At 38.7% G+C, this 18,527-nt stretch overlaps 1 protein-coding gene across 2 annotated transcripts in view; it reads right to left on the bottom strand.

The window, feature by feature from the left end:
- Positions 1 to 3,714: 3,714 nt before the first annotated feature.
- MANBA (mannosidase beta) overlaps positions 3,715 to 18,527 on the bottom strand; it is a 140,269-nt gene continuing 125,456 nt past the window's right edge. For both annotated transcript variants that reach the window (XM_004459862.4, XM_071215333.1), the window contains exons 14-17: positions 17,600 to 17,744; positions 11,385 to 11,527; positions 10,170 to 10,427; positions 3,715 to 7,679 (exon numbers count right to left, since the gene is read on the bottom strand). In XM_004459862.4, coding sequence (XP_004459919.2) covers positions 7,455 to 7,679; positions 10,170 to 10,427; positions 11,385 to 11,527; positions 17,600 to 17,744 — 771 coding nt within the window. In that variant the 3' untranslated portion in view covers positions 3,715 to 7,454. The remainder of the gene's footprint in view (positions 7,680 to 10,169; positions 10,428 to 11,384; positions 11,528 to 17,599; positions 17,745 to 18,527) is intronic.

Below are 18,527 nucleotides of genomic sequence, written 5' to 3'. Positions count from 1 at the left end.
ACCACTGCATCCTTAGGATCCCCAAGCAGGGAGATGACTTCAAGGCTCTGGAAAGGAGCCACGGACCTTACTCGTCCCCACCTATGTGCCCACTGCGGGCCCCTCACTCCCACCATCCCTTCTGCCTGGTGCAGTTCACAAACACCACCCAGTGCTGAGTAGGTTCCAGTTCTGTCCACCTCCCTATACGTTCTTGATGACTTAATACAGAGGTAATGATAATTATAAGAGCTAACATTTGTTGAATAGTTTTTGTGTGCCACCCACCGGTACAGAAATTGAGGCACAGGAAGTTTCAGTAACTTGTCCAAGCTGGGATTCAAATACAGGGGTGCATTACCTCAAAGCGCATGCCTTTAAATGCTGTATTAATTAGGATGCTTTTGGTTGTAAAATCAGAATACCTGACTACAAGTGGACTAAACAAATAGAGGCTATTTTAAAACGCACATTATAAGAATAGGGATGGATGATTACAGCTTTGGTTCAGCATCTCAACATCTCTGGCATCCCCACATGAACAATGTTTCCTCATGGTCACAAGAAGGGTGCAGCAGCCTCTCAACTTCACCCAACAGCAGAGAGTTCCTCCTGAGGTCTCTTTCTTATCAGGCAGGAAAACCATTCCCTGAAATTCCATATTAGACGCCAACTTATATTTCATTCACCAGAAGTGGATCACATGCCTCAGCCTAGACCAGTCACTGGCAGAGGGGAATGGATCAGTGTGACTAGTCATGACGCAGTCCCTGGGCTGAACACACAACCATCCCTACAGGCAGAGAACAGGGATCTGGCTGTCAGGTGGCTAGCCAATAGCATCTGCTCCAACTTCTGGGCTCTGCTGTGTGAAGTGTCTCCCAGGATCCAGGAAGTTTTACAAAAGCCATAACAGGTAACAGCAACAGGAACAGAATAGGTAACAGAACAGGAAAAAGAGGGTTGTTCTCACATATATTACGAGGCAGGAAGGAATGCATACTAATTCCCAACCAGAAAGTTCCATGAGGCAGAACATCCTCTTTCCTGGTAATTCTAGGTAGCTTAAAGTGTTATTGTAATCCTTAGCACTTGCTTACTCACGTCTTATGATGCAGAATAGGAGAGTGAGCATTCAATAAATCCTGTTCAAAGGCGGAAACCTGACTTAGGGTGTTAAGCTACATTATTATCGCAAACTCCTTCATGGCAAGATTCAGTAACCCAGGTCTGGAGAAATTAAGAGAGATGTTTATGAACCATGAATGGCCCTTATATTTTCAAAGTCCATTCACCGTGCAGGCCCTATTCAAAGACTCGGAGAAGTCTTGGCAGGTTAGCTCCTCCATCTCAGTTTATTGATCATAAACTCAGAGCCTTACCTGTTCCCAAGAAAAAGCTGGGGGTGGGGGGTAGGGAGGGGAAAGGTGTTCTCTGCCAGATGCTCTCCAATGACCAATCCCTGAGGCACCCAGGTTTCAAACAGAGAAAGAGTTTATTGTTAAGTGTGAAGCCTGAGATCAGATAGTCTATTAGTCTAAAATTTGTCTCCTGGAGTGTAAGGAGTTTAGGGTTTTTATTGATTCAAACAAAGGAAAGTAGAGCGGTTACCATTACAATAGCAAGTATAAACAAGCGTTGGGACTAGGTTAGAATAACCATCACAATAGTATAAACAAGGGCTGAGATTAGTTCAGCAAGTTTCAAGTTTCAATCATCTCAGGTATTAACTTTTGGCTATTCTACCGTATACTAGAAAGAAAAAAAAGGTATCTATAAAATGATTCAGTAATCATGATCATTTGTTAATTTTTAACTCTTGGTTACAAACCTAACTGACCAACTGATTGTGCTTTTACATCCTTCTGTATCAAAATCTAATGAAGGTCTTTAAAGACCCATTTCTCAAATGAAAAAAAAAATTGAATCATAAACATCAAAAAAAGTTTTTCCTAAAATGTTGAACAAGATGGCTTTATCTAATGTTGCTTCCCCCATCACTGTCACATTAACCTTATAGGACTTGTCACCAGCTAAAATTGTCTTTTTTTCTTTAACTCCTTATTATCTGTCTCTTCCTATAATGGACGGCCCATGAGAGCAAGGACTTGTCTTCTTTTTCATTACAGTAACCTCAGGGACAAGAACAGTGCCTGCCTAGAGTGGTCCTCAGCATAATCAGCACTGTATCTGTTAAATATATGTCCCAGAAACGTAAATTTTTGGTCCGTCCGTGTGCCAGTTGAGTCCTGAATTTCAGCAGAGTTGCGACACCTACCCTCCAGTTCATTGGACTCACCCAGGACAACTAACAAGATGATAACGGACAACACCCATCCCAAGGAAGAGTGTCTGCAACTGCAAGGAAGATAGACCCATCCATTTGCCTCATGGCATCTAATCCCCCTCTCAGTTAGAAGCAGAGTAGGCATCACCATCCCAGAATCCTAAGGATTAGGGAAGGAACAATGGACTACTATAGACTTATTATTCTTCAAGCAATGGAAGAATTCTTATCACTGATGTCAAAGGCAGTAGCCTCCAGAGGTTCTGAGGGATGGGAGAGGGAAGAATAGGTGTAATATGGGGCCATTTTCGGGACTTTGGACTTGTCCTGAATGACATTGCAGTGGCCAATACAGGCCATTGTATATTTTGTCATAACTTAGAAAAACGTGCAGGACAAAGTGTAAACCATAATGTAACCATGATCAGTAGCAATGCCTCACTATGGGTTCACCAATTGTAACAAATGTTCCACAGTAATGAGGGATGTTGTTAATGTGGGCAAGTGTGGGAGGAGGAGGGAGTGGGGCATACGGGAATCCCTTATATTTTTTATGTAACATTTATGTAATCTAAAGCTTCTTTAAAAATAAAAAATAATTATTAAATAAATACTTGGTAAATGAACAAATCCTTAAGCAGTATTTGTGGTCAAAGACAAATGCTTCTTAAATTGGTTTAGTCTGTGACTTTTAGGGTACTGAACAACATCCAACACACTCTGATATGTACCTTTGACAAGAAAATTAGGTAAAGAATCACCCATTCGTTTGAAAATATTACTGAAAGCCTTTTCTGCATAACCCTTCTAATTTTATGTGCTTATTGAATTGAAAAGACTGCACTGAATTTTTTCAAATGCTTTGAATTTCACAAACAAGACTTGTTTTCCTCCATAAATCTTACCAATTCGGGTAGTAAGTTTCATATCTAAGAACCAGAAGTAACCCAAGAGAATATCCTTTCAGTCTCAAGTTGTCACTTTAGAAATGTTTGGGTAACATATCTTTATTTCTCCTGTGCTCCAGGTCATCTTCATTCCAACAGAGAACAAAATCTTCCTACTTATTTTCCAAGTGACTTCCCATGGTTTAAAAATGTCTTACAGTGAAAAGTCAAGAAGGAGGGTGGGGGGGAGACTAAAAGGAGTTCATGTGAATGAGAAAATTATCATTTTTATTGCCCTGGTTGTTCTGAAATGAGCAGCTATGATGCTGTGAGCTGACCACTTATCAACATATTGGCTCAGGAATGTGGGAAGGACCTGGTCCTGCTCTTTATAGCCCTTCTATTACTGTTTGCATAACTGATAAGAGAAAATCCTTCTGTGAAATAAAAAACAAGAATAAGTATATTAAACTGTATTCCAAGTAATGTAGAAAAATAAATCAATTAAAATGGTAGAATTGACTAACCATAGTGTCATAAATGAAGAATTAACCATGGAAGAATGTTTTACTTATTATTATTCTCTTACAGAAATATGTTTACAGCATATTTCATTCCTTTTATAGATGTCAACATATATTTATATTCATTCATTAATTTTTCCTTTACAAATACATTCTTTCCTAATATCTCTTTCCCCTCTTTAGAAATAACTTTAAAAAGCCATTTGCTTTTTTTTTAAGTATATCATTCATACATATACCCATGTAAACAATAAGTGTATAGTAAAAATTGTGAACTTACAAAATAAACATGTATACCATCATACAGGAGTCCCATATATTACCCCACAACCAACACCTTGCATTTTTGTGAAACATCTGTTACAAACTATGCAAAAGTATCATCAAAATATTACTAACTATAGTCCAAATCTTACATTTGGTGAATTCTTCTCTCAACACATCCAATTATTTTCTGAAATATATTTTTATTACAGAGGTTGTGAACTTACAAAACAATCATGCGCATGTGTAGAATTCCCATATAATACCCCTTCACCAATAGTATCATCAGACTATTACCACCAACCATAGCATACATTTGGCACACTTTTTCCATATCTCCCCCACCCCCATTATCAACACAGTACATCTTTGCCATTGATACAAGAGCATTACAGTATTGCTGTTAACCATAGTCCATAGCCATAGGTCACACCAATTATATTGTTCTCATGCTTCTCCACATTCCTACTACCCTGCAATAGGGACAAACATCTGCTCTAGTCAGAGGAGGACACTCTTGCATCTGTACCATCAATCACAATTCTCATCCACCTCTAGATTTACTGTGTTATTCACTCCCTAGATTATTCTCTAGCTTTCTTTCAATTGACGTTTACATCCCTCGACTACATTTTCAGACACAATCCCATTTATAATCAGCTGCTACTCACTATAATATGTTACCATCAACTCAATCCATTTCCACACTTTTACAATCAAGTTAATTAAAACTTCTACATACATTAAGAATCAATAGACCTTCTTAGCCCTTCTCTTATCTACTAATCACCTATACTCTAGGTTTTAACTCCATTCACTAATTCTTTCTATTTAGTTCACATTAACGAGACCATGCAATATTTATACTTTTTTGTCTGGCTTACATCACTTAGCATAATGTCTTCAAGGTTCATCCATGTTTTCACGTGAGTCCCAATTTCATTTCTTCTTACTGCAGCATAGTTTTCCATCATATATATATACCACATTTTGTTTATCTATTCATAGGTTGATGGACACATGGTTTGTTTCCATCTTTTGGCAATTGTGAATAACGCCGCTATAAACATCAGTGTGCAGATGTCTGTTTGTGTCAGTTTTTGGCTCTTCTGGATATATTCCTAATGGAGGAATTGCTGGATCATATCACAGTTCTATATTTAGCTTCCTGAGGAATGGCCAAACTGTCTTCCACAAAGGCTGCACCATTTTACAACCCCACAACAGTGAAGGAATGTTCCTATTCCTCCACATTCTCTCCAGCATTTAGTGTTTTCTGTTTTCTTCATAATGACTGTTCTATGCAGTGTGAGATGACCTTATTGTCATTTTTGATTTGCATTTCCCTAGTAGCTAATGATAGGGAGCATTTTTTTCATGTGCTTTTTGGCCATTTGTATTTCCTCTTGTATTTGCTTTTATTTGCTTCATTTTCACTATTGCTTCACAAGATGAACTGGGTGTCAGAGATCATGATGTTGAAAAAGTACAATCACCATTTATTTAGAATTTATTTTGGTACAAACACTATTTGTTTAGTCCCACAACTACTTTTCAAGATGAGGGATTATCTATATTTACAGACAAGGGAACTAAAAATTCAAAAGGTCAAGTTGCTGCCCGAGGTCAAACAGCTATGAAACCTCAGAAACCAGATTTGAATCCAGAAAAGTACGGCTCGAAGCCCTGCGCGCTCTGGGACACTACATCATGCCAGAGTTGGAACATCCATTTACAGAACACTTACCAAATGCCAGCACTGGGCTAAGCCCTTTAGGTACAGGATTTTATTTAATCTTCAAAACAAATGTACAAGGTGAATGTTACTATTCCCATATTACCACAAGAAAACTGAACATAGAAGTTAAATAACTTGATTAAGGTAACCGAACTAGTTAGGGCAGAAGCGCAATGGAAGCTCTGGCTCATGAACTCAAAGCCCACCTCACAGAGATCCCAGCACAGAATATGGTCACCTAAATGAAGAAGAGTTTCCTTCCTATCCCCAACAACATTTTGATAGAACAGGATTTTCAGTAGTTACAAAGAAATGATACATTTATCAAAAAAGAATTTTCTGATTCACACCCCCTTTCATAAGGCTTCTTTTTTAAACCTTGAAATAACACATAAAATAAGGAGACTCTTGGATATTGAAGGAGAGGGCTAGTTTGTCAAGACTTATGTTCTTTTCGGAGCCACTGAACCATTACCTGATGCTTCCCTGTTTTAAAACCAGAATCATTATCTAACGAATCTCAATTTCAAAGACAAACACTCATTGCTGGCACATTCCGTAACACGTACATGATTCTTCCCAGAAAAAACATCTCAAATTTCTTAGCCCAGATTCTTAGAACACTCCCAGTTTATCAAATAGAATAATGACTTGGCTTGAATTTAATGGAAACGAATGCACAGTATTATACAAAATAAATGTTCATAGAATGATTGACTAAACAAGACAGATAAAATATCATATTGTCAATGCATTTAATGTAACTTGTAACTTTTGATATAATTTCAAACTTACAGCAAAGATGCAAGAGCAGTATGAAAAATTTCCATATACTTTTACTCAAATTATCTGCTTATTAAAATTTTGCCCATTTGCTTTACTATCCATGTAATTTGATGAATTCGATAATGAAAGAATTTGCTAGCAACTAGTATTTAATCAGTATAAATAAAATGATTTAAATTCAAGATAAAGGAAACATCACTTCGCTGCCAGGGTCAACAAGTCTAAATTCAAATCACTGCCTTTGAATTGGAAAGTCATTGGGTTTAGCCAAATCTGAAGCCCACACACAATCTTGGGTGATGATCAATGTCAGGGAATCCACAAAATCCCAGAGTGACCACAGTGACACCATTTCAATGTGAGTTTACTTTCAAAGGAGGATCACTTTAAAAAAAGAAGTGTTCAAAAAATACTTTTGAACAATATGGAAAATGAGGGGGGGGGGGTTCTTCTGCCTCCGAGGTACACTGGGAACAACAACTCCCTGAACTGTCCAGCAACAATAACAAACATGGTTATCACCAAGAAATTGCTTTTTTGTGTGACACCTGCACCTCCATTTCCTCTGGAAATAATAATAAAGCAACTTCATTAGATTATTTGGTATTTCTCCAAGTTGATTGTGAGTGGCCTATATCACCTTAAAACCTTCCATGTTTGGTTCAAGAGATACTGCAATGGTCACATCTCTGTGAGTCTCTGAAAGGGTGACAAGTGTGGACATTTTTCCTGAATAGGAAGAGGCTGGCTGGCTCTAATTTGTTCATTTGGTGCTACAGTTGTGAGGTAAAGGGCTAAATTTTAAGAACACCTAGGCACAGCTTTGTTTCAGGATATTACCAGAGTAATCAATCTTCCCTACCTTCCCTGAGAGTATCTACTGTACAAACTCTTCAAGGAATGAGTGATCAGATGCATAACAGCAATCAGCTTCTTCAGCTTGACTTGGATGCTTTCCAGTGTCCACTGAAAATACAACCTGGATTCCCTCAGTAAATATCTGTCAGGGAAGTCACATGAAAAGAATGTTCCAGTTCTTTTTTGCTGGTGGGCTTCCAAGGGTAAAACAATATAGTCCGTGTCTTCTCAGTCATGAGGAAACCGTTGTCACTAAATCTCCCTGGAATGCTTCCTACATCCAACCAAACAAAGGGAGCAACAGCTGAGGTCTCCAGATCAAAGGCAAATGTGCCATTCTGCGGAGAGATGGTAGCCTGAAAGAAAAAGGAAAATAAAGAGAAGCATGAGGAAGAGCTATTCCTTTCTACAATGCCTATCACAACATTTATGTCAGCCTAGTAAGGACTACATTTCATACAAATTTGGTTCTCAACTGCTAAAATCATGCACTGCTTCAAACACTTAAAAGTAAGTGGAAAAGTATTTAAGGGTGTGGAAAACTACCAAGTTGTAATGCCAAACCAAGGAAATATGTTCTCTCCAATTATTTGGGAGACTATCTCAGGTATGCTCAAAGCCTTGTCTCCTTGACAGTTTTTCTCACCGTATCATCAAGAGAGAACTTTTTTTAATAGTGCGATACAAGGGATTGAACCTAGGACCTCATACAAGTGAAGCCCACACTCAACCACTGAGTTACACCTGCTCCACAAAAGAGAACATTTTTGCCTAAGGGTTAGGTGGTTTAGATGACTTTCTAAGGCTATATCTGGTCCTAGCTGCAGAACAGAACCATGAAGCTTACATTCTATCCTTCAGAAAAGATCCAGCAATCTAGAAAGCAGCCTGCCAGGCATTTACGAAAGCTCTGAGTAGAGCTCTCTCTCTTTTATTTAAAAATAAAATAAATTTTACTGTGCATAGTACAGTAAAGTTACATTTAGCATTTTAAACTTGCATGTATTTCAAACAATCTCAGCAAAAAGTGAGCACAGTGTAAATTGTGCAGGTTCCAGACCACTCAATTAGCAAATTAGCACACGCACTGAGGGGGATGAAATGCGCCCATGAGCCTCATGCAGTGAGCATCGAGTTAAGTGTGACCTCATATTTAAAGTTGTGCATTTGTCAGGCCACAGGGTTCCTCAACATGCATACATGCTACTCTGCATGATCATACTTTATATATTACATGTGACATCATGAATTTCAAAAGGTAATTTTTGCTACACATAATTTTAGCCTTATACACTTTCATGATCATCAGTCAGGATTCTGAGTCAACAAGAGAACCAACTTGGTTGGAAGTGGGAAAAAAAACTATTCATTTTTTTAGGTAGGGGCAGAGACCAGAATTGGGGCTAGATGCCAGAAACAACACTCAGATTTCCAAATCAGCTGTGACGCTATTCCAGTGAAGTTCCTAAAGCAGCCGCAGGCACGCCTAGGAGGTGGCCTGTGGCCACAGCTGCTCCAAGGCTAAGCACAGAAGGGACACTGACACCAGGCTCGCTCTCACTGACTTCTTCCAACTGGAAACTCATCTCTGTGCCTCTGACTACAGAGCCTGGGACGCATGCCTGCATCCTGGCTTCAGGGAAGCTGAGAAAGCAAATTTCTGGCATCTCTCTTGAGATAGGATACCCAAGTACCAGCCTACATTAACGCTGTATTAAATGCATCCTTTTTTTTTTTTTTACTACTATTAGGAAGGACAGATCTCACTGAAATTCAAATGAGGCAGGACAAAGAAGGACGCCCTACTCCTTTCCCACCTCCCATTTATATCAAGGTAATGAAGGCCTAGCTAAGAGAAAGAAATTGTTTTCATATGACTAGAGACCAGAAAATTTGCCCACTACATTTGGGTGTGTGTGCTCTTCTGGAAAGCAGCTAGATAAGTGTATGTCATTTCCTTCCTATGTGTCTGCAACAACTATAACAGATAACTTAGACGTTATGTGAATATTTCATGATTCATTTGGAAAGAAGACAGGCTTCCAATTCTCAGGCCTCTTTCAAATATAATACAGAGTAAGCATTTTTATATGATTATTTCTAAAGTAAATGTAAAAAACCCTCTCATTTAAGCCTTCTCAATTATGTTAAAGTACAAAACAAATGAAAAATTCACTAAGAATAGAGAATGGGACTTTCCAGAAAAAATATTTTCAATTTCTTTGTGTGGAGGGGGCAGAAAAGAAAGGTTTTCAAAAACTAGGCAGATCTATATCCTCCAGCTACACAATTTTTATAACAACACATCCTTATCTCCCCTTTTTTCCTTAACAATTATAAAGAGATTTGGTGATTAAGTTACTCTGAAGCAATAAATCAGAGATTAGAGTGAATATTAATAGACTACATGAAATTCAAAATTAGACTGCTGCAAATGGGCGCTGATGCTTCCTAGCTACTGGACCTTGACTGCATTTCGTAACTTCTCCAAATGAAGATGACAATACTTGACGGTTGCTGTGAAAACCAGACACGATGCAGAAAAGCGCCTAGAACAGGGCCTGGCACCTCACGGAGGTGCAAACAGTGAGATGACTGCTGCCTCTACAGTCTCTGCACCAACCCCACCAAGGAAAGGGACAGGCCAGGAGTGAAGGTACCCAAAAACTTTGACAAATGCTGAATTAGAAATAAAAATCACGTGATCTTTGCTTCCAGTGGGCAAGGGTGAAATTTCCCACTGAGTACCAAGTGGGAACATCTGCAAAAAGCAAGATGCAACACGCTTGCCCCAGGAACAGGACAGATCCCTAAGGCCACAGTAACTCTAGATGACTGGGCCTTACAGTGATAAGTGCCTTCCGAAGCCCCACGGCCACCTTCAGTGAGGACAGGAAGTGATAGTTGATTGGGCTCAAGAGTTGGCTGTCAGTGGAAAGGTAAAAGGAAACCACACAGCTTTGCCGTGTACAATTCCGACACCTCCTCAGCAAGTCAGGCACACGTTCGTGATAGAGGGGAATGGCCTCCCCTGCTTTAATCACTAAATCTTTAGTCACACGAGAACACAAAGGCTCCAAGGAACTCCACGTGTGGACTCTTACCTGAGGAAAAAGAAAACAGAGTAAAAATAAACACTGTTGGTTTTCCTTTTTAGAGAATAAGAGTGGTAAAATAGGTAGAGAACAGCTCAGTAGAAATAGTTAATAGGCTATGAAACCTGAGTTTTAATTCCAGTCCCCTAAGTACTAGTTATGTGACTTTGAGCAAGTTACTCATCTTCCCAAAGTCTCCAAGTTTCTTCATAAATGAAAATGAAAATGAAAATAATAACAGCACTTACCTCATCACAAAGCTGTTGTGAGGATTAAATTAAATAATCCATGGAAGGCAAATCATGATTATTCCATAAACATAACCTATTTTCAGTATTATTAATGCAATCTATAGTCACCTAAGACTTCTTTGCGTCTCTACATTCTCTTTTTGACATGCAAGTTTATTTTTCCACATACTCATTCTGAATAGTTTTCCTGATTGCCACTTTAACATACTATATTTTAACTTTTTATTATTATTATTATTTTTAGGTAGTACTGGGGATTGAACCCAAGACCTCATATAGGGAACCAAGCACTCAACCACTGAGCTACACCCTCTCCCCTAACCATTTCTTTGGTAACGTTTGGGCTATTTCCAGCTTCTCATGATTATAAATAAACTTACATTTAAGTGGCACTTTACAGTTTTTAATTCATTTTTTACTATTTCATTTACTTCCCAAAGCAATCCTTTAAGAAGACAGTCTGTATTCATTTTACAGATGAGGAAACTGAGTCACCAAGACATTAAGGGTTTTTGCTTAGGGTCACATAATAAATGACAGAACTTTAACCTGACTATAGGTATCCTGACTCCAAGGACAACCCATTTTTCACCACAGGCACCTAAAAAATTTCAGTAGAAAACTAATTTCTTTTTTTTCCCAAAAGATATCACTAAATCACCAAAGAAATAATCTAAAAGTCTCCTATCTTAAAGGAAAAAGTCAAATAACTTACATTAAGCGTCACCTTGTGGTCTGAGTGAAGGTCTGACACACCATAGACATAAAACACACTATCATCTTCAAAGCCCACTGGCAACAGTGGAGCAAAGAAATGCTTGGCAAAGTAATGAAGCATTTTCCACTTTCCTCCATACTCTGAAAATAAGAATGTTATGAGATGAGCAGTCTCTGAAGTCAGAGAGCTGTTATCCACATGACCTAGCAGTATGTAGCTTATCATAATGATTCCAGGAGTACTCACGCATCAACAGGAAGAGGGAGAGCCAACCGTGGTGGGAACCCACATTTGTTGAGGACTGTGAGGCAGGGAGGGTTCCAGGAGCGTTTTACACATTTTCTCACGTAATATCCACAACATCTGAGTGAGGTAGGCATTAACATTCCATTTTACAAATGAGGAGAGACTCAGGCAGTGGAGCCAAACATGCAGAAGACAGTATACTGAGCTCAGATCCTACCCCAAACTAACACTTCCTTGTATGCAATTCTGCTTCCAGAAACTCAATGGGCCAACATTCCTCTTCACTATATACATATGAGGAAGAAAATCAGTAGCATTTAACAGGTTACAATGTCCACTTATAAGAATTATTTAGAACTTAAGGTCTACTTTTCCCGTAGGCACAAAACCCTCTGAGCATACCAAAACAACCACTTAAAAAATATGGCTGGCAAGTTCAGACTGCAGGAAGTCATCCAAACTGATGACAGTCAATAGCAATTCCTCACATATAATTAGAAGCTGTTGAGATCCTCAGTTCTGCCTCTTGTTGGCATGCCTTGTATGCTAAACCCACAAATTTAAAAATCTTTTAGCATCTTCTTTTCTCAACATCCCTCTGTTTCAGAGGGAAGATCCTTCCCCACAAAGCGCTGCACTCAGCAACTTCAGAGAGAGAGCAAGCATGCCAGAAGGTACAGTGCTAGTTGTTGAGATGGAAGAATGTGGTTTTGAAGTTCAGATAAAACTCATTTCTTTTAAGGTTTTGCAAATTTCACCTCTCAGCACGTCAATTCCAACTCTCAGTATTTCCTCTTAAAAACAATAACAAGGGGTGGGAGGGTGGAGAGACCTTTCTTATTGGATATATAAGGTGAACTAGGACTTATTTTTGGAAAGTTTTCTCATAAATGGAAGATGCCTTAGACCTGCCGTGACTTACACAGTACCATGTGTGACATCCATTACAGGGTAAAGACTAAATGTGTGGTTCTAGAGATCAAGATCAAAAATACACTAGATTCCAGAGAATAGGAATTAAAGCAAAAGCCTGCGATGACACACACTGATTAGGTCACTAACCAGTGACACCGTGTGGGTACCAACGTAATACTCTCCATGTCATGGACTAAATTACAGACCAAACACATGTGATTTCTGGTTTTGCCATTAGTTCTGTAACTCTGGGCAAAGCCTTAAAAGCTACATGTGATAGATTCGATACTGTTTGAATGTTCACTCTTTCCTCCATCCACTCTCCTCACCCCTAACTGTCCCCCTTGATTTGGGCTCAGGCATGTGACTGACTGTTCAATGGGATGTTAACAGATGAGACACAAGCATGGGGTTTGAAATGTGTTTACATGATGGGCATCTCTCTTGTGCCTCCGTTGTTGTCAAGAGGAAAACTTCCAGGGTGGTTGCTTCTCCTTCAGCATGGACCCCAGAATGTACATGAGTCCAATCTGCACTAAGAAGCCAAACCCAGTTCGACCACGATTTGAAGCAGCGTCTCTCTACCACTGCATGTCACGCCCTGCCCTGGTCAGCTAACCCCAACCAACCCACATGAGCACGCCCAGCGGAGATCAGCAAAGATGCCCCAGCCACTTTACAGATGCACAAGAAGTACGTGCTTATTGTCCACCACTGGGAATTTGTGTTCGCTTTTTATGTGGTATTACTGCGGCAACAGCCAGTGGATACATCATGCCTTTTATTTCTCCTACTACCAAGGACTTTATTGCTTTAGTACTATCAATTCAAATGTTTGGTAAAGAAAAAGAAAAAAAAAAGTAAAAATTAAGCAACTGTAAAGATAGAAGTTACTTCCAAACTCTAAATTCAATCTGTCAACATGTTTCTGTAAGATTCTTTGGAGACTTGAATATAACTTCTTTCCAAGCACTTCTTTACTTACCTTTCCAAACATTACTCATGAATAAGAAAGAAAACTTAACCACCCACCAAAAAAAAAAGCAACTGTACAATCAACTTGTATAATAATGAATGGTGCAATGAGAACATTTCCCCTTAATAGTCTATTATTAGACTATTGAGTTTTTAAATATGTATCTTATAAAATGTATGAAATATGAAGTTTTTATGCCAGAGTATTTATTGCAAAATGAATTTGGCCTAGGAGTCTGAACTGAAAGTCACAACTAAAACAAAAGACCATAGATCCAGAACTTACAAAGTGCTTTCATAAAAGGATACTTTGATGAGCATTTTGGTGGAGTGACTTGTAAAGCACTTAAATTTAGAGTTTCTGTGCATCTGGTAAGACATCTATCCAAGTTTCAAGCAAAATGCCCAGGTATATATTTTTTATTGTGAGAACATATTTATACACCATGAAACTTTCCATTTTAACCACTTTCAAGTATAGAATTCATGAGTATTAATTACATTCACAATTCTGTGCCACCACCACTATCATCCATTATCAAAACATTTCATCGCCTCAAAGAGAAACTCTGCAACCATTAAACATTGACTCCCCAGACCCTGCCCTGTCTCTGGTAACTTGTAATCTACTTTCAATCAATGAATTTTCATATTCTCCTTATTAATTTAAGTGAAATCATACAACGTTTGTCCCTTTGTGTCTGGCTTATTTCACTCAACATGAGGTCTCCAAGGTTCATCCATGTTGTAGCATGTATTAGAACTTAATTCCTTTTTAGGGCTGAATAATATTACACTGCATGTTTTTCCATTCATCTGTTGATGGACATTTGGGTTGTTTCCATCCAATGCTGTTATAAGCACTTGTGCACAGATATCTGTTCAAGTCCTTGCCTTCAATTCCTTTGGGTATACAACTAGAAATGGAATCAACAGGTCAAATGGTAATTTGGTAATCCCCTACCTAATTATCTGAGGAACTGCCAAACTAACATTGTATAAAGGTTTCTATTTCTTTTTTTGTCAATATTTGTTATTTTTCATTTTTTAAATAATGGACATTTTAGTCAGTGTGAAGTGATATCTCATCACAGTTTTGATTTGCATTTTTCTAAAAGCTAATAATGTTGAGCATCTTTTCATGTGTTTATTGGTTATTTGTATAATTTCTTTTTTTTTAAGATTTGTTTGTTTTATTTATTTCTCTCCCCTTCCCCGCCCCCTGCCCCAGTTGTCTGTTATCTATGTCTATTTGCTGCATGTTCTTCTTTGTCCGCTTCTGTTGTTTGTCCGCACAGGCTGCACTTTCTTTCGCGCTGGGCAGCTCTCCTTAAGGGGCGCACTACTTGCACATGGGGCTCCCCTACGTGGGGGGGACACCCCTGCGTCACATGGCATTCCTTGCGTGCATCAGCACTGCACATGGGCGAGCTCCACATGGGTCAAGGAGGCCCAGGGTTTGAATCGCGGACCTCTCATGTGATAGACGGACGCCCTAACCACTGGGCCAAGTCCGCTTCCCTGTATAATTTCTTTGGAGAAATATCTATTCAAACCTTGGTCCATTATTCAATTAGGTCATTTGTCATTGTATTGTTGAGTTGTAGGAGTTCTTTATATATTCTGGATAGTAAACTCTTATCAGTTATATGGTTTCCAAATAATTTCTGCCATTCTGTAGGTTGTCTTTTCACTTTCTAGGTAATGCCCTTTGATGCACAAAGTTTTTAATTTTGATGAAGTTGGATTTATCTATTTTTTCTTTTGTTGTTTATAATTTTGGTGGAAAGTCTAAGAATTTATTGCCTAATACAAGATCCTGAAGATATTGCCCTATGATTTCTCCCAGGAGTTGTACAGTTTTAACTCTTATATTTAGGTTTTTGATCCATTTTAGTTCAATTTTGTATATGGTATGAGATCGGCATCCACATTCATTCTTTTCCATGTGGATACCCAGTTTCCCAACCTTTTGTTGAAGAGACTATTCTTTCCCAATTAATTGGACTTGGCACACCCTTGTTAAATATCAGCTGACCATAAATGGGAGAGTTGATTTCTGAGTTCTCAATTTGATTCTGTTGGTCTATATGACTGTCCTTGTTCCAGTACCATTCTGTTTTGATTACTGTGGCTTTGTAATAAGTTTTAAGATCAGGTTTGTGGGCTCTCCAACTTCATTCTTCCTTATCAAGATGGTTTTGGCTATCTGAGACCCCTTGCCCTTCCATATGAATTTAGTACCTGTCTCTTCCACTTCTTCAAAGGCTTTTGGAATTTTGATTCCGATTGTGTTGCATCTGTAAATTGCTTAGTATTGACATTTTAACAGTACTAATTCTTCCAATCCATGAACGCAGGATGCTTTTCTATTTATTTAGATATTCTTTAATTTCAGCAATGTTTTTTTATATACCACAATTTTATTTTTTAATTTTTATCTTTTTTTTTTTAAGATACATAGATCACAAAAAATGTTACACTAAAAAATATAAGAGGTTCCCATAATACCCCACACCCCAATCCCCTCACTCCTCCCACATCATCAACCAATTTCATCATTGTGGCACATTCATTGCATTTGGTGAATACATTTTGGAGCACTGCTGCACTGCATGGATTATAGTTTACACTCTCCCCCAGTCCATTTAGTGGCTTATGGCAGGATACATAATGCAATGTTTTGTAGCTTTCCATGTACAGTACTTTACATTCTTGGTTAAATTTATTCTTAGATATTTTATTCTTTTAGTTGTTATTGTCCAGCTAGATTTTAATATTTATGAAGATATAATGAGACTAATTTTTAAAAGAAATATATAAGAGCCTATAAATTCTAAGTAGGTACTGATTGCTCTTAAGTATACTTCTCCCTCACCCTCCATATACACTATAAGTACTGGATTTACTAAGTTGATTAAATAGAATTAACAGTGGCTGTGAGGCTGGGCAGAGCAGGAGCAGATATAGCAGTACTTGTCACAGGTTCTCCCTGGTGCCTAGATTCTCTGCCATCCACGCAGGCAGAGTCCTACCAGAGGTTAGCCAAATTCTTGCTTTGTCGTCGTACTCTTTCACTTAAACTTACCTCAACATTCCTGAAGAACTCATGCTAATAATCTAGATGAGGTCACTGCAAGGAAGATTTCCAAAAAACTGGGCTCTCCTGTTTCTTAGATCAAACTCGGTTTCATTAAGTCCATAACCTCATCCTCACGCAGAAAGCGGAGTCAGTGTCCAAAGTTTCAAAACTATATCTCCATCTAGGTTTCCAGCATTCCAGAAGGCCACTCCCCCACACTCTACCCCTGATTCTCATTTAACACCCTTTCATCTTGTTGGTGCTGATGAAAAGCATCTGAGAAACTTGATCAAAAATCCAATTCCCTGCAAAAGGTATCCATTTGGCAATAATCTCAAAGTACATTTGGAATGAATTCCTTTGGATTTGCAGTAATGGCCAGTTTAAGAGCCTCATGCAGAAAAACAGCCTTTTCCATGGCTTTGCCTCATTTTTCACTCCAAACTACTGTTCATATTAGTAACTGAAATTTGCTTCAAACTTATAGTGAAGACCGAATGAACTAACATTTCCTATATGGATTCCTGAGTCTACTACCTTTCCCCCCAAGAGATAAATAGGGCAAAACAGAGATGAGCATATGGACTTATTAATAGAAGGGAGTCAGAGAAAGGGGCACTTTAAGATTTAGTTGAAAATCCTCCTAAATTGAAGTAGGGGTGCTTAAGGTCATGTTCCTTTTGTCCTGGAACAGCCTCTTAAATAAATTCAAAACTCCAAGCAATAATTTTAAGACATATAGCTAAGATCTCCCTACTCAGCTTGCTGTTGTGACTTTCCAAAGCACAGAACCCATAATTAAGCTGTCTCCAAGGCTCATGGGAAGATAAAGTAGGTGGGGCAGCCAGAGCTCACAGTGGCTGCAGAAGAACTGCCTCTTTTGGCTATATTTCTCTTTGGGTTAATATTACCTCTCAGTTACTGTGCTTTCTAAGTCCCTCGCCCCGCAGGTATTGCTTTCTGTCTCTCACAAAAAAAACACTGAAAAGCTTACCTAGAGAAGCCCACGAGGGAGCCTGCCAGATGTCATTCAACTGCCAATAAAGGGCTCCCCGGGTGTAGCCCTCACCAAGCACTATCTCACTTCGGCTGCGGAGGTAGAATTCTGTTTCTGTTTTGACACACTGGGCCTGCATCACCTGATACAGAAGAAAACATTAAAACACAAGTGTTATTGTTTGATCTAAGCTGTCTAGGCCTGGGGAAAAAAAACAGAGGCTTGAGTTCTTAATGTAGCAAATTGGATAAATATTTGATGAGCATTAGTCATATTATTAATTTACTAGATCTGAAACTAGCCCCCTTAGCATAAGAGAAGCAGCTGCCTAAAACAGCAGGATTGGGGAGGGGTGGGGGAAGAGAGGGAAGGAGACTTGGTATTTGACTTATTGTAACAATGTATGACAAAAGGAATAGGAAGATGTAAAAGACGCTTTGCTAATAATAGTGCTGGTAATGAAGGAAAGCTAAGACTACTATTATTCCAGAACAAATGCTATATGTAGTCAAACACCAGGTTTTTTTCAATGATGGGTTTGCTAACACATTCACAGTTTGTTTTTTTTTAATTTTCACTAGAAGATATTCTCTAGGAAAAACACCTTTGTTATTGTGAGTTTGAAACTGCCTAATCCTTAACCTCCCTTTTGCTAGTCAAACAATTTCTTTTAGATCATGATTTGGGACAATGTAAGATTTCTTAATTTCTTATGAATGCAAGTCCAATATAACAGAACAGATGGTAAACTGCAGCAATGAGACAAGTGAGCTTAGTTCTTGTTTAAGAGGCACTAAAGAACTTCATACAGGACCGTAATTAGTGTGATCATCACTGACATCCCTATGCTTGGAGAGGGTGCAGCCTACATCCCAGTGTTCCAGTAGAGCACGTCCACTGTGCAAGGGCTTGGGAGGGGTGGGGT

The sequence above is a fragment of the Dasypus novemcinctus genome, chromosome 1, assembly GCF_030445035.2.
Source record: "Dasypus novemcinctus isolate mDasNov1 chromosome 1, mDasNov1.1.hap2, whole genome shotgun sequence".
In the NCBI taxonomy this organism is placed as follows: Eukaryota; Metazoa; Chordata; class Mammalia; order Cingulata; family Dasypodidae; genus Dasypus; species Dasypus novemcinctus.
Note: the sequence above shows the minus strand (reverse complement) of the source record. Positions and strands in the feature narration are given on the sequence as shown.